The 14,742-nt window shown below is 51.3% G+C and overlaps 3 protein-coding genes across 9 annotated transcripts; 2 read left to right on the forward strand and 1 right to left on the reverse strand.

The window, feature by feature from the left end:
- The first annotated feature begins 1,043 nt into the window (after positions 1-1,043).
- Tmod4 (tropomodulin 4) lies at positions 1,044-4,936 on the forward strand. Of its 2 annotated transcripts, XM_038311191.1 has the most exons (9): positions 1,044-1,543; positions 1,955-2,111; positions 2,550-2,666; positions 3,119-3,208; positions 3,365-3,495; positions 3,578-3,685; positions 4,052-4,195; positions 4,377-4,521; positions 4,852-4,936. In XM_038311191.1, the coding sequence occupies exons 1-9, from the start codon at positions 1,421-1,423 to the stop codon at positions 4,872-4,874; spliced, it is 1,038 nt and encodes a 345-aa protein (XP_038167119.1). In that variant the 5' UTR covers positions 1,044-1,420; the 3' UTR covers positions 4,875-4,936. The 2 variants fall into 2 exon arrangements, with proteins under 2 accessions (XP_038167119.1, XP_038167118.1); XM_038311190.1 differs by having other exon boundaries at positions 1,417-2,111.
- Positions 4,656-8,658, reverse strand: LOC119800865 (sodium channel modifier 1). 5 transcript variants are annotated; one of them, XM_038311198.2, is made up of 7 exons: positions 8,567-8,658; positions 8,003-8,073; positions 7,663-7,751; positions 7,449-7,555; positions 7,272-7,360; positions 6,457-6,636; positions 4,656-5,637 (listed from the first exon to the last, which is right to left on the reverse strand). In XM_038311198.2, exons 2-7 carry the CDS (start codon positions 8,017-8,019, stop codon positions 5,538-5,540), a joined length of 582 nt encoding a protein of 193 aa, XP_038167126.1. In that variant the 5' UTR covers positions 8,020-8,073; positions 8,567-8,658; the 3' UTR covers positions 4,656-5,537. The 5 variants fall into 5 exon arrangements, with proteins under 5 accessions (XP_038167126.1, XP_038167124.1, XP_038167123.1 ...); XM_038311196.2 differs by having other exon boundaries at positions 7,461-7,555; positions 8,481-8,656; XM_038311195.2 differs by having other exon boundaries at positions 8,481-8,656.
- A 70-nt stretch (positions 8,659-8,728) lies between these two features.
- On the forward strand, positions 8,729-14,742 carry Lysmd1 (LysM domain containing 1). Of its 2 annotated transcripts, XM_038311192.2 has the most exons (4): positions 8,729-9,635; positions 10,797-10,940; positions 12,860-13,218; positions 13,566-14,742. In XM_038311192.2, exons 1-4 carry the CDS (start codon positions 9,456-9,458, stop codon positions 13,702-13,704), a joined length of 822 nt encoding a protein of 273 aa, XP_038167120.1. In that variant the 5' UTR covers positions 8,729-9,455; the 3' UTR covers positions 13,705-14,742. The 2 variants fall into 2 exon arrangements, with proteins under 2 accessions (XP_038167120.1, XP_038167122.1); XM_038311194.2 differs by lacking the exon at positions 10,797-10,940 and having other exon boundaries at positions 8,730-9,635.

A 14,742-nucleotide genomic window follows, 5' to 3' on the forward strand; every position in this document is an offset into this window, starting at 1 on the left:
TTTGCTATAGTTCATGCTGTTTCCATCTTGTAGCGGCCCTGCCTCAGCCTCCCCTGTGGCGGGAATACAGGTGTGAGGCACTGTCTGGCTACACTGACTACCACCCCATGTTCAGTGCTTTGAACGGCAGGCACCGCACAGTGGGAGTCATCTGATGCTCCCCTGGAGGACTCTGCTCGTAGGGAAAGAGAAGATGTCATGGCTGGTACTGGCCACTAGAGGCTCTCAGGGCTGGACAAGGTATGGGGTCTGTGTATATGTGATCTCCCACCACTCCCCACCTGGCCAGAGCTAAAATAATAAAATGCTGAGCTCACTGTTCCCCCACTCTCTCCCCCGGCACCAGACTCCTCCTGCTGACCGGACGGTGCCCTAGTAGAACAGACGGACCAACTGACAAGGGGAGGTGAGAGGTGGCAACTAGGCCTGGTGGGTGGGAAAAGAGGGGTCTTCTGGGTGAGGGCCTGGTGGGCGATAGGAAGGAAGAGTGGCCCTGGGGAAGTGAGCTGCTGTGTCCTTGCCTCTGTCACTCTGTATGTTTCTGCCACTTCCCTGTCTTGACTCTGTGCGGCTTATGTTGCTAATGTCTCCCTTTCAGGATCATCTTCCATGTTAAGCATGATATGTATGTAGAGGTCGGGGGTATTTTTCACACTGTGAAAGACTGTGCAAGCGTACTCACCCCACTACCCCATTTAGAAGGCCTTGGGTTTTTTTTTTTTTTTTTTTTTTTTTTGTCCAGAGCTCTGGTGTCACCTTTCTGGTGACAGATTATGGGAGCCGAATGCCTTCTGAGGCCATATTGCCCTTCTCCCCATCTGGAAGTGCCCCAGCTTCTAAGCCTTACTTTCCCTCACAATTTAGAATTTTAGCAAATACAAAAAGTAAGATCCTGGTTCTTTACAATAAAGGAGGAAATGAGGACGGCATAAGAGGCCGCCAGTCCAACGCAGCCATTCTTCCTCACTCACCAGTTTTGGAAAAGGCCTGGGTGCTGGGGAAGAGAGGAGGAATTTCCCTGGAGCTCTCTGTCACCCCCTCCCACCTTTCAGTGGGAACTGGGCATGCAGCCAGCTGTGCTGGCAGGGCCTCCAGCAGCTGTGTCAGGGCGAGAGCCACTGTCGGGTAAAGTAGGGGAGGGCACTCCCAGTTTTTCTCCATCACACAGTGGGTGCACAGACCCAGCCTGGAGCTTAGACTCCCCAGCCAGAACAGCTGCAAAGTGCAGGAACCAGGAAGGAAACTGTAACGATGAACGGTCTAATCTTTCCATCCCCAGTAGACCCTGGCCTCCAAGGTGTCTAGCTCAGTGTGCTAACCATGGCTGGACTTCTGTGTCCTCAGTGTCCATGTTCAACACCTTTTCCCATACCCCTCCAGGCTGTGAGTGTCACACGGTGGGGAGGGGGTAGGGGCCACCATGTCATCATATCAGAAGGAATTGGAGAAATACAGAGACATAGATGAAGATGAGATCCTAAGGACCTTGAGCCCAGAGGAGCTGGAACAGCTGGACTGTGAGCTACAAGAAATGGACCCTGAGGTAGGGGCGCTAGCACAGTGACTGGAGCATCCCTACATATGCGGGAAGGAATGGGTGCTGGGTGGTGGCTGAGATCAGGGCCTGAGCTAAGGAACCAGCACTGGGGTCAGGACATCTGCACATGCAGGAAGGATAGTGGATGCTGGGTGGCTGAGACCAGGGCCTGAGCTAGGGAACCAGCACTAGGGTCAGGGCATCCCACACATGCGGGAAGGAGTGGATGCTGGGTGGCTGAGATCAGGGCCTGAGGTAAGGAACCAGCACTGGGGTCAGGACATCTGCACATGCGGGAAGGATAGTGGATGCTGGGTGGCTGAGACTAGGGCTACCAATAGGACCTGGAATCCTAGAAAGGCCAGAGAAAAGATGTCTGGAGAGCGCCTGATTTGTTCCCCAAAACTCATCCCTAAGAATATGCTCCTGCCAGCTGGACTGAGACAACGTGACCAGACAAAGAAGAGTCCAACAGGGCCACTAGACCGAGATGCCCTGTTGCAGTACCTGGAACAACAGGCACTGGAAGTCAAGGAGCGTGATGACCTGGTGCCCTTCACTGGCGAGAAGAAGGGTATGGGCACCCTAACATGTATGCCCTACAGGAAGCAAACGGCTGTCCCTGGCACCTTTCCGTTAGCTCCCCTCCCCTTCTGGCAGCCATCTGTCAGGGACTCCGGTGCTGGACACCTGCACGCTAGTTTGTTCTCTTTGATTTTTGTGTTCTTGTTTTCAATTTTTTTTTTGAGGTAGGATCTCACTGTGTAGCCCAGGTTGGCCCCGAGCTAGCTGCTAGCTCCGCTTACCAAATCCTGGGACTGCAGACACATACTGACTCATCAGCATGTACTCTTGGGTTTTTCCGAGAGTGGAGAGGACAGGACTCAAGGGTCCTGTGCTTGTAGAGAATTCAGGCTTCAGTCTCACCCCACATGGAGAAAGGAAGGAAGGTGGATGCTGCCCTCTTGGAAAAAACTACCTCTTCCTGAACTGTCTTTCATCCCTCTATCAGGGAAACCCTATATTCAGCCCAAGAGAGAAATCCCAGCAGAGGAACAGATCACGCTGGAGCCCGAGCTGGAGGAGGCACTGTCCCATGCCACAGATGCTGAGATGTGTGACATCGCAGGTGGGAGGATGGGGCTGGTGCCATCTTTACCTTGATATAGAACTAGAGGGAAAGTCCAAGCCAGAACATGGGCATCCGAGAAAGCCTAAGGCTGTGGTTTTTAACTTTTATTTGCTTGTACACTGGTTCATTCTTTTAATTTAATAAGTTAACATCCCAAGAGTAACCTTCCAGGGACTGTGAAGGTAGATGAGGGTGGAAGCAGCAGAGGATCTCTGCAGATGGGCCTCACCCTCTAGCAGCTCCTCAAGGGGCTCCCTGAGCCCTCTCAGGTTCTAGAAATCACTCCAAGGCAGGTGCATGGAAGAGACTCCTGGAGCTGAGGGAGGGCGAGAAACTCCGCAAGAGTGGACGGTCAGACTGTAGAACTGCTTCAAGAGAGAGGCAGGAGACAGGAGGCAGGCCCGTGGCAGGTACCTTAACTGCCATGTCCCTCTGCTTACCCTCACCAGCCATCCTGGGCATGTACACACTGATGAGCAACAAGCAATACTATGATGCCATCTGCAGCGGGGAGATCTGTAACACCGAAGGCATTAGCAGTGAGTGTGCTGGGGCAGCATGCCACCCCCGACCCCTTGAGCTCCGGGGCTGAGGAGGCTCCAGTGTGAGACATGGTGCACGAAGGTTTAGAGGGCCAATGGGGAGATGTGGTGAGGGATATGTTGGGGTTCCCTTTCTGCTCTTATCCCCACCAGGTGTGGTACAGCCTGACAAGTATAAGCCAGTACCAGATGAACCCCCAAATCCCACAAACATTGAGGAGATGCTAACGAGAGTGCGAAGTAATGACAAAGAGCTGGAGGAAGTGAACCTCAATAACATGCAGGTATTTGGCTCCCATCCCCAAACCGTAGCAGGAAGGGCTGTTGAGGCACGAGGATCTTTAGTCCCCATCCTGTGTCCCTTAGGACATCCCGATACCCGTGCTCAGTGAGTTATGTGAAGCGATGAAGACTAACACCTATGTCCGGAGCTTCAGTCTGGTGGCCACAAAGAGTGGTGACCCCATCGCCAATGTAAGGCTGGCTGCTGTCCTCAGTCCTCTTCCTATACCCTGCCATGCACTCCAGGCAAGGGCTGTCTTTCTGGGTCACACTAGGGGGTGCTGTTCCCATTATGAATTATATGGCAGCCCTCAGAGATCCCGTACCCTTACCTCTCTGGCTCACAACTCTGAAGTTCCAAGGCATTGCCCCCCAAAAAACAACCTTCTTTAGTAGCCTCCATCCTTCCAGTGATCTTAATCTTCACGCTTTCACCAACTCCCCAACCCTAGCTCCTCAGGGAACTGCAAAGGGCTGTGTCCCTCCTGCTCTCCTTCTGCCTCTCCTCAGTCACCTACGAAACTGTCCCCAACCCTAACACAAGTCCCTACCACCCAGGCGGTAGCTGACATGTTGCGTGAGAACCGTAGTCTCCAGAGCCTGAACATTGAATCCAACTTCATCAGCAGCACAGGGCTCATGGCTGTGCTGAAGGCAGTTCGGGAGAATGCCACTCTTACCGAGCTTCGTGTAGACAACCAGGTCAGCATTCCTTTCCCAGGGTCATTCATTCAGCTAACACCCACTGAGTTCCTCCCTGGGCAGCAAGGGGACCAGCACTCCCTTCACCTACTCTAGAGAAACAAGCCTCTTAACTTCCCGGAGGCCCGCGGGCTGGGCTGAACAACCACAGGTTTCTGATAGCTTCTGCCCCTCTCCTCAGCGCCAGTGGCCTGGAGATGCAGTGGAGATGGAAATGGCCACTGTGTTGGAGCAGTGTCCCTCCATTGTGCGCTTCGGGTACCACTTTACACAACAAGGACCACGAGCTCGGGCGGCCCAGGCCATGACCCGGAACAATGAGCTGCGTAAGTAGAGACGAGGGCGAGTGCCGAGATGGGCAGACAGTCCTGCAAACACACCTAGTGACACGCAGAGAGGGATGAGCGGGAAACAGATACAAAGTCCATCTTCCCCCAGCACACATCTGTAGAGACGTGGGTGGGAGCTTGGCATGACAGTACCGCCCAGAAACATGGTCCCTTTTATTTCCCAGTGTGTGTTCTTGATTTGCTGTTAACATGGGGCAGGCCCCTCGGGTGGCATGGGGCAGCAGTTTACAGTCTAAGGAAAGGAAAAGAGAAACGCGCCCTTGCCAAAACAAGAGATGAAGCTGTGTCACCATTCTCCCTTTATAGGTCGCCAGCAAAAGAAGAGATAGCGCCACCCTTCCTTTTGCTAACAAGAGATGAGAGCCCTGGACACATAAGTCCTCATCTCTCTTCCCTTTCCTGTAAATAAAATCCCTTTTGTTCACGCCGCCTGTCTCCTTCCGTGGGTTGGGGTGGGAATCTTGGCGCTACCCCTCAAGAGTTACTGCCAGTTCATCAAGGGATTATTTATACTCTGGGGATCAGCAGGCAGAGAGGTTCGGGTTACTAGGAGGAGGGGGAGCTCTGTCCCTTGTGTTCCCCATAAATCTGCCAAAGGCTTCAGTCTCTTCACAGGGCACTTGGCCACAGTGCTCTCTGCAGACAGAGGTGGCCAGAGCCCCTGTGCCCATTGGTCGTCCACATGTGAGCTGAAGGAAAGGGACTGAGGGTGAAGGTGGGGAGGGAGTCAGACTACACGAAGGGCAGGGACCTCCTCCTGACAGACTTATTAATAGGGCACTGGGCTGAATGCAGCTGACGCTCGGCAAGGCTTTGGTAGAGAGTGGGGGAGGGGTCAGTATGGCGAGCCATGAACACTGCAGGAAAGGAGTGGCCAGGCTGAGAATGAACAGAGTTGAAATTCTAAGGTCCAACAAGGAACCTTACTCGAGGACCACTAGGCTCCCAGAACAACTACAGTTTATCTGTGGAACAAATGGGGAGAGGGGTTGTTAGTCCACGGGGAGATCAGGGGGCTCTTCCTCATCCGAGTCAAATTCAACATTCTCATCTTTTATCCATCGGCCTTGTCCATCTGGGACCCATCCCGAGCTGGAAACATCAGAGAAAAGACAATGAATGGGTCAGGAAAGAGGTCTTTTGGTTTGTTTGTTTATCGAGACAGGGTTTCTCAGTGTAGCTTTGGAGTCCGTCCTGGCACTCACTCGCTTCTGTAGACCAGGCTGGCCTTGAACTCAGAGATTCACCTGCCTCTGTAGGCGGAGACTGCTCATTCGTTTCTTGGCCACCCAGACCCAAATAATCACAAAGAAACTATATTAATTACAGCACTGTTTAGCCAATGTCTCAGGTGTGTTTCTAGCTAGCTCTTACATCTTAAATTAACCCATTTCTATCAATCTATGTATCACAAGGCTGTGGCCTACTGGTAGGCAGTAGGCATCTTTCTCCTTCAGCAGTTACGCGATGTCTCCTGACTCTGCCTACTCTCTCTTGCTCTCTCTGGATTTCCCGCCTGGCTTTGCTCTGCTAAGCCATTGATGGAAACAGCTTTGTTCATTAACCAATGGTAATAAAACATATTCACAGCATACAGAGAAGAATCCTACATCATTCTCTGCCTCCCAAATGCTGGGATTAAAGGTGTGTGTCACTACCACCCAGCAGGGACGTTTTATGAATAAGGTTCATGGTGTTGAGTTCCAACCCTGGGACCCACAGGGTAGAAAGAAAGGACCAACCCCCATAAGTTGCCCTCTGACTTACACAAGTGTACCCCAATATAAATAAATAAATGTAATTTAAATAAAAAGTTACTGGTGATAAAAAAAAAAAGCAACTAGGTTGGTTTGAAAAGGGCGGGTAAGGGAAAAATGAAGGAAACCAGAAGAACGTGATTGGCGGACTAACCTTCGGAGGGTGAGGTAATGGTTCAGGATTCGTCGTTTTGTGGGGCTCATGGGAGCAGATGACTCTTTGGCATGCGATCCTTCCTTAGGCTCGGGTTCCCTACTGATCTTTGCACTCTGGAGTCCAACCTCTGGGGCTGGCAAAGGAGAACTGGAGACAGAGGGAGCAGGAGCTTCTGGTCTGTGTAGAGAAGAACCCAAGTCTTGAAATGCACTGAAGGAAAGCTGCAGTTGTCGTGCCTCCCAAGCCCTCACAGCAGTGCTTCCTGAGCTAAGCTTCTGAACTGAGACAGGGGAGAGGGTCTCACTATGCATCCAGGGCTGACATGGAACTCACTCTGTAGACCAGCCTGACCTCAAACTCATAGAGATCTGCCTGCCTCCGCCTTCCGAGTGCTGGGATTAAAGGCGTGCACCACCACTGCCCAGCTCAATGTTACTAGTCTCCACTTTCTAAAATTTATTTTAAAAGTCATAAACTAGGGCTGGAGAGATGGCTCAGAGGTTAAGAGCATTGTCTGCTCTTCCAAAGGTCCTGAGTTCAATTCCCAGCAACCACATGGTGGCTCACAACCATCTGTAATGGGGTCTGGTGCCCTCTTCTGGCCTGCAGGCATACACACAGACAGAATATTGTATGCTAAATAAATAAATAAATTTTTTTTTAAAAAAAAGTCATAAACTATCATTTTTCTTTAAACATCTCCACAATACAATAAATATTAGTATTGCTCAGAATACACTTTGGAGAGCAATAACTTTAGAGCCATCTACTTCCTTCTATCCTTTCCCACTCGGGTTTCCAAGTCCACAGACCTGTGTTTCCTCCGGCAGCAGCTGTTATAGTGGGGAGCTCTGTGCAGAGCACTCTGCGTGATCAATCGGGTCTGGGTTAGTAAAGGCGCCTGTTTAGGGAGGAAAGAGACAGATCAGAGCTGCGAGAGCAAAGGTCCCTTCAGGCCTGGAGCACACCGTCCTGCCGGAACACCTGACCCGCTCTCGTACCTCAGCTTTGTTTTCTGACTTCAGGTCATTCTTCTGTCTTGGATTTTGCTCTGTTTCCTTGCCTGTCTGCTTTTTGCCATAGAAGAGCTTCAGACCTGAAAAGCAAAGGGGATGCAAAGCACAACAGCAGGGGGTTTGCTAAACTAAAAGTCAAGAGTTAATTCTCCATCATTCTTCCCTCCCCTCCTTCCCCTATACTCACTGGACAGATGCTTCTTGCCTGCACGGTGGGCAGTCAGCATGGCCAGGGTGTCCAGTACTGGGCGATGGGGGCAGATGGCACACGCAAAGCTACGGGAAGGAGAAGCAAAGTGAATGACAAAGCTGTGTGAGTTCCAGAGCAGGCGGTGGGGCTGTTCCTGCGGGAGCAGGGGCTACACCTGTCAAAGCACTCCACCAACACCCAGGTCTCCTGCTCGCCGCCTCTTCCAATCCTCACTTCCCACCAAAGAATCCTACCACACCCCTGCACTACTCAGTAACAGAAGTCTGTTGAGCCTTTGGTCGCAAATCCCCAGGCTCGATCCACTCTTCACACTCACCGTCCATCCCGCAGCATCAGCGCCTCATCCTCTGGGATGTAACTGGCCAGCAAGTCTCCAACCCGCCGTTTCTGCAGAGAGCAGGACAGGAGAACTGAGGAAGTGGGACGGATGAAAGGGAAATAAAAGGGATAAAGAGTCAGATGGACCGGGCCATGCAGACCATAGGGTAAGAAGGAGGCATCACTCAGTTCTGGTCCTCTAACTGTGCAGCTGAAGCCGAGCAGTCTCTCAGTCAGTCAGCCTCTCTCTGTCTGTCTCTGTCTCTCTCCCTTTTCTCCCTCTCTCTCTCTCTCTTCCTCCCTCCCTCGTTGGTTTTTCGCGACAGGGTTTCTCTGTGTAGCCTTGGCTGTCGTAGAACTAGTTGTGTAGACCAGGCTGGCCTCGAACCTCAAACTCTGCTTTTGCCTCCCAAGCGCTGGGATTAAAGGCGTGCGCCACCATTGACGGTGGTCTGACACACACTAGGGCTTCTTACTTTTAGCACATTGAGCTGACTCCAGTCGTCCCCTTCCCTCTTGAAAGACATCGCAACTGAGTCCCAAAAATAATAAATTCTCCTACTTCGCTTCTCCTTTAGGCCACCGTAGGAAGAGTAGGTTATCGCTCTCTCCGCTTCCTGTCTTTTTCAGGTTAAGCCTGTACTTCCGAGGATGCATTTCCACGCATGCACCGCGCGAGCCGGAAGACCCGCCTCCAGCGCCCTGAGGGGGCCTGCATTTCCTCTGACGTCCCGAGGACGCTTTGCCTCTTGGGAAATGAAGTCTTTTAGTTATTTTTTTCCCTAGTTTTCGAAGAGCTTACCGTTCACCTGAATACAGGCCCGCGCATCGCGAAGGATCCAGGTGTTTGGAGACCAGGAGCCTGAATGCGGAGCCGGCGTTTCGGGGTGGGACACCCCGATGTGGAGTGAGGCTTCGGGAGTCTCAGTGGACTGTGTACCGCGAACTCTTGCAGTCCTCAGGCTCAGCGCCCGCAGCCACAACCCACTTGGGGTGGGCCTGATTTGGAGCCGAGAGAATGGGGGCGCTCCCGGCGGCCTGGCTGCGGGAGGTGGGGGCACACTGAGGGAAGAGTGTTGATGAGGGAATCTAGGGTTCAGAGGTCAGAGATCAGGCTTGCGAGGAGTTGGAGGGGGGCGTCGAAAGTCGAGGGGGCCAGCGGCTGACAACTCAGGCAAGATGTTTATGGGTAAGGGGCTTGAGGAAGGAGAGGTGTAACCGGTCTGGCAGCCTTCTTCGGGTACGGGCTGTGACCCCAAGCTCGCTCGGTAAACAGCAGAAAGAGGAGGAGGACCGATGTAGTCTCTCGAGAGCGAGGAGACTGAAGAGAGACGAGAGAACGAAAAAGGAATTCCCTGAATATTTATTCCTTGGGTTCGGCTCTCACTGTTAGCTACTTAGCCAGGCTTTCCTCAGTTGTGACCTTAGGTCTTGGCATCCCGAGGAGATAGATGGCTTCTCCCTCTAGACAGCCCCCACTCGGGGGATCAGGGCTGCTGCAAGGGAGCCGTGCTCGTTCTTATGGAAGCCTGGTACAATCGTCCTGCTCCCCAGTGAGGGAAAGACGCCTGGAGCATCAGTTGGAGCCTGGAGACACCCTGGCTGGACTAGCTCTCAAATATGGGGTGACGGTGAGTCTTCCAAGGATTGGGGGTGTGATGACCATTTAGGAGAGAGTTGTGGCCCGTTAAGCAGTCTTCCCCGACGTTATGTTAATTATATTGTGGTCTGCTTTGCCTTCCTTACTCGTTTTCACATCTCAGTGTAGTTCTATCTAGTGGGACACGTCTCCCAGTGGGAGGAGCAGCTCCTGTGGATTGGGTTGGCCGCGGGGGTGGTGGGGTTGGGGGTGGACCTATCAGCTTGAGACTTAAGACTGATAACCAGTTAGCCTGCAGGTATGTCTGTTGTATGAGGATTTCAGGTCCCCTGGAACCGGAGTTAGACAGCTGTGAGCCGCCATGTGGGTGCTGGGAATTGAAGCCGGGTCTCTCAACGGCTAAGCCCTCTCTGCAGCCCTGGTAACCAGTTTGATGAAGGTCAGATAACTTGAGTGTCAGAGGGAGGTTTCAGATAGGTCTGTCTGTCTGACTTAAGGCCCCTACCATTAGTCACGCAGAAACACTGGGAGTGGCTAAACCTTTACAGCAAGTCAGGAAGAGTTAGTAGATTTCCCAGAGTGCCTGTTGTAGTTCTTCCCGCCAGGCCTGTGCTTTCTTTCCAATGAGGCACAAAACAAGTACCCTCTCCATACAAGAAGTATTTCTGGTCACACCTAGGAGGAGTTTGATGGGCATAAAAGTTAAAGTTGTAGCCGTCCCCTCTGTATCACCACATACAAACAAATGTTGAATTTAGACAAATTCCCATGCCTGCTGTACTTAAAGCCTTATAGTAACCCTTCCTGGAGGTAAAGCATAAATGTGTACTGATGTGTTCGTGTTTAAATTCTGTGAGGAATGGAGAAGAAGCAATGGTTATGTAAGAAATAGTCACGAGGAGTGGGAACCAGGAACTATTCATTTTTGTGTGGAACTGGGAGTGGCAATCAGTTGACGTGGAATTTTGTTTGGTGGGGAGGGTGGATTTTCTAGTTGGTATGTCACTGTGTAGCCTCAGCTGGCCTGGAACTCACAGTGCTCCTGTGTCGTGAGGGCTGAGATGGGTGTGAGCCATGGATGCTGTGGCGTAGGTTTTCCTCACAATGGGCCTTGAAGACTTAGAAACCTTGCCCTCCGTGTTCCCTTCTACAGGTCTGTCTAACCCAGATATTTTCTGTCTTTGACTTCCAGCAGTCCGCAAGCTCTTTAAGAGCAGAAATAGTTCCTTTCAACCTTCCGTCTCTAAATTCTGGCCTAGTCTCAATTACATGGAAGTTTAACAGCTATCTGGAAGCTGCCTGGCATGGTGGCACACGCCTTCAATCCCAGCACTCGGTAGGCAGAGGCAGGCGGATCTCTGTGGGTTTGAGGCCAGCCTGGTCTACAGAGTGAGTTTTGGGACAGCCAAGCTACACTGAGAAACCCTGTCTGGAAGGAAAAGGAAAAGCTGCCTGAAAGCCAGGCTTGGTGATACAGCCTGACAGCCGTTAGGATGCCTATGCAGAGGGACTCAGAGCTCCAGGCCAGGACCACACATAACAAGACCAAGGGAACTGGTGATTTGAAGGTGTAGTTCAGTGCTAGAATGCAGGTCCTGTGGGGGCAGCTAGAGAAAGGCCCTGAGTCCCCACTTGGTTTTTGTTGTTTAGCCCAAGAGGAGCCCTAGAAGTTGCTGAGCCAGCTGGAGGGTTAATCAGATTCATTTTTCTAGATGGCGAGGGGAAGATATGTGGACAGGAAAGAGGAAGAGCAATTAAACTGAACAGTTAGCCCAGATGAGAGACAGTTAAGTGTGCTGTTGGTGGGCAGGACTGTGAGAACGTGTGTGAGAGTTTTGTTTATTAATTGTTGGAGGTCTACTAGGGGTCCAGCCTAGGGCTCTGCACATGCCAGGCAAACACTGCACTGCAGAGCCACAAATATAGCCCCATCCAGCTTTATTTATTTTATTGTTAACCAGGTCTCATTATGTAGCTTGATTGGCTTCACACTCAGAAATCCCCCTGCCTCTGCTTTTCAAGTGCCGAGATTAAAGATGTGTACTGTCACCAGGCGGTGGTGGCACACACCTTTGAACCCAGCATTCAGAAGGCAGAGGCAGGGGGATCTCTGAGTTTGAGGCCAGCCTGGTCTATACAGCCAGGGCTATTCTAGAACCCTGTCTCAAAAAAACCAGGAAAAAGAAAGGTACACTACCATACCTGGCTCAGCTTTATTATTTTATTTTAAGTTTATTTTTAGTGTTTTCTTGCATGTATATCTGTGTGCCATGGGGGTGCCTGGTGCCCACAGAAGTCAGAAAAGGGTTTTGGATCACCAAGAACTAGAGTTACGGATGGTTGTGAACCACTATATGGGTGCTAGGAATTGGTCTGCAAGAGCAGCCAGTGCTTTTAACTATTAAAACTATCTCTCTAGCCCCTCAGCTTTAATTATTAATAATTAATTTATTGTTATTAATTATTTAATTGTTAGCTTTAAATACTAGTAGCTTGTTCTGTTTCATTTGAGACAAAGTTCCTGGGAACTCAAGCTAGCTTCAAACTCACATACCCATAAATGGCCTTGATGTCAAGGTCTTCTTGGCTGCCTCTAGAGAGCTGGGGTAGGAGGCTTTTGCCACCACTCCTCTTTGGTGGCCTTAAATAAATAAAAGGGTTGTAGGTTGTTTCTCTTTTTGTTTTCTGCTGCAATAATTTTTAAAAATGTGAAGAGGAAAATGGTAAAACACAATTAACATCAGCCGTTATGCTTGAGCTGCTGTGTTATGGAGTCAGAGACTTGCACAACGACTTAAAACGTTTGCGTTGGTGGCTTGGGAAGATGGCCCAGTTGGTGCAGGCATGAACAGTGCAGCAGCCTTTGGGCTCCGCTGAAGTGCACATATCCCCACCACCATACCAATGACAAAAGTCCGAGATCCTGAGCCAGGCTTGGTTTGACATTAGCTTGGCCTACATAGTAAAAAAGAAGACAAAAAGTTTGAGATGCTATCTAAGATTGGTGGATTTACCCGAGCGGTGGTGGCACACACCTTTAATCCCAGCACTCAAGGCAGAGGCAGAGGCAGAGGCAGGTGGATCTCTGTGAGTTCAAGGCCAGCCTGGTCTACAAGAGCTAGTTTCAGGACAGGCTCCAAAAGTTACAGAGAAACCCTGTCTTTAAAAACCAAAAAAGAAAAAAAAAAAAAAAAGATTGGTGGATTGTACTGTCATTCATTCATTTTGGGTGTTTTTTGTTTTTGTTTTTTTAAGATGGAACAGATTAAGCGTACAAACCGCCTTTATACTAACGACTCCATCTTCCTGAAGAAAACTCTCTACATCCCCATCCTGACAGAGCCCAGAGACCTGTTTAATGGTTTGGATTCTGAGGAGGAAAATGATGGAGAGGAGGTACGACCCAGGAAGGATGGCGCTGGTTCACTTTCAGGGAAGAGGAAGAATGAAGAGTCAGGTTCGGGCCGGGCCAATGGCGAAGCCCTCCCGCCGCACCAGGAAACCTCCACACCCATCCATGACCTTTCTGCCTCTGATTTCCTTAAGAAGCTCGATTCACAGATCAGCCTGTCAAAGAAGGCTGCTGCCCAGAAGCTGAGGAAAGGGGAAAGTGGGTGAGTCTCCAGCTGGCCCCTCCAAGGCCCTGCACAAACCCCTCTCTTTTAGCGAACCACAAACTAATAACAGAATGGCCTGGAAACTGAGGATATCCTTTTTTCCCCATATGGTTCCGAGGCCGTGAGCAGAGCGGGTGGCAGCGGGAAGGGGGTGAGGCAGTGGGAAAATGGGTTCTGTGGCCTCTGTGTTCTCACAGTTCTCCCTAAGGTAAGAACTGTGCAGCAGTGTGAGGACAAGCGGTTTTCCCGGCGACATTGAGACTCGGTCCACCTCGTGAAGCACACCTTGCACTGGGTCCATTCTCACAGTCTCCCTCACTCTGTTGCTCTTTCCTCACCTGCAGGGTCCCTGAGGAGGGCACAGGGCTCCACCTCAGCTCCCCTAGGACGCAGCAGCGAGCAGTGCTCGGTCCGGTACCACTGACCCGGACCTCCCGGACCCAAACACTGCGGGATCAGGAGGATGAGATTTTCAAGCTCTGACGGTACCACTGACCCAGACCTCCCGGACCCAAACACTGCGGGATCAGGAGGATGAAATCTTCAAACTCTGATGTCCCCGGACTGATGCGAGAAGCAGGCTGGGAAGGAACAGCGGAGCGGGGAGGAGTCTGAGGTGAGGCTCAAAAGCAGAGCTTCCCAGCCTGCCTCATTCCTCTCCGGCCATCTTGCCCAGCTCTTTGTCAAGATTTCCTCAGCTGGGAACACTTTTTGCCAAGAGTTGGGAATGGGAACAGAACTCTTCCCAGTTCTTGGGCTGAATCTAGCATTGTGCTTTAGATTCAAAGGCTCCTTTACGGCCTTGCTGTCCCTTCCACCGTTTCCTGGGTTAGAGCAGGGAAGCAGAGGACCCCCCACCCCCATCTTTAATGACGTTACCTAATTTATTTGGTGCTATATTGAAGTAATATTTATTTGCTATATCTAATTCCTTCCTCCTCTTAACTGAAATAATGTGATTTCTGTATCACTGAAGAGAGGGAAAGCCAGAGCTGGGAGTGGGCTGCTTACCTTCCGGCCTCCCGCCTCCCGCTTCCCGCTTCCTTAGTGAGCGTGCTACTGAGGCCACAGAGACTGGTGGACTGGCGGGCTGAGTCTTTCCCTGCGCTCAAGGTAGGGTCCTAATGAGCAGTCCCTCTAACTCTTGACAGTTCTTGGCTCTGAGAGGAAGTAGTGGGGCAGGGCACTGACCGCCTCCCAGTCCACCCCTTCACCTTCTTCCCTCTCCTGCTTGGCTAAGGGGTGGAAGAGGATGCCTTGGGCTTCAGGAGGCAGTTGCAGAGCTCACCCCAGCCTGCCTATGTTCCTCACTTCGTATCTGTTTGTAATCGGTAGCCCCGACCTGCAGTACAGTGTGTCTTTTGTTCCTTAAGCTGAAGAATAGGCATGGCAGCTCAGTAGTACCGGAGGCTGCCTGGCTTCTGTTCGCAAGTGGGAACCAGCGAGATGAGTGGTGTTTCTAGTCCTCGCCTCTATGTCCAGCCTGAGTGTGGAGCTGGAGAGATTAAACAGTGACCCCTG

The sequence above is a fragment of the Arvicola amphibius genome, chromosome 14, assembly GCF_903992535.2.
Source record: "Arvicola amphibius chromosome 14, mArvAmp1.2, whole genome shotgun sequence".
NCBI classification, from domain to species: Eukaryota; Metazoa; Chordata; class Mammalia; order Rodentia; family Cricetidae; genus Arvicola; species Arvicola amphibius.

What these genes read in the sequence shown, in the direction of transcription:
- LOC119800865 (XM_038311195.2), bottom strand. Translation starts at nt 8,531, where the DNA reads ATGTCTTTCAAGAGGGAAGGGGACGACTGGAGTCAGCTCAATGTGCTA. An exon ending in AGGCAAGAAGCATCTGTCCA is followed by an intron (nt 7,556 to 7,662) that starts GTGAGTATAGGG and finishes TTTGCTTTTCAG; the next exon opens with GTCTGAAGCTCTTCTATGGC. An exon ending in TGCTGCCGGAGGAAACACAG is followed by an intron (nt 6,637 to 7,271) that starts GTCTGTGGACTT and finishes TTCTCTACACAG; the next exon opens with ACCAGAAGCTCCTGCTCCCT.
- Lysmd1 (XM_038311192.2), top strand. Translation starts at nt 9,456, where the DNA reads ATGGCTTCTCCCTCTAGACAGCCCCCACTCGGGGGATCAGGGCTGCTG. An exon ending in CTCTCAAATATGGGGTGACG is followed by an intron (nt 9,636 to 10,796) that starts GTGAGTCTTCCA and finishes TTTGACTTCCAG; the next exon opens with CAGTCCGCAAGCTCTTTAAG. An exon ending in GCCTTCAATCCCAGCACTCG is followed by an intron (nt 10,941 to 12,859) that starts GTAGGCAGAGGC and finishes TGTTTTTTTAAG; the next exon opens with ATGGAACAGATTAAGCGTAC.
- Tmod4 (XM_038311190.1), top strand. Translation starts at nt 1,748, where the DNA reads ATGCGGGAAGGAGTGGATGCTGGGTGGCTGAGATCAGGGCCTGAGGTA. An exon ending in TGAGATGTGTGACATCGCAG is followed by an intron (nt 2,667 to 3,118) that starts GTGGGAGGATGG and finishes TACCCTCACCAG; the next exon opens with CCATCCTGGGCATGTACACA. An exon ending in TAACACCGAAGGCATTAGCA is followed by an intron (nt 3,209 to 3,364) that starts GTGAGTGTGCTG and finishes TATCCCCACCAG; the next exon opens with GTGTGGTACAGCCTGACAAG.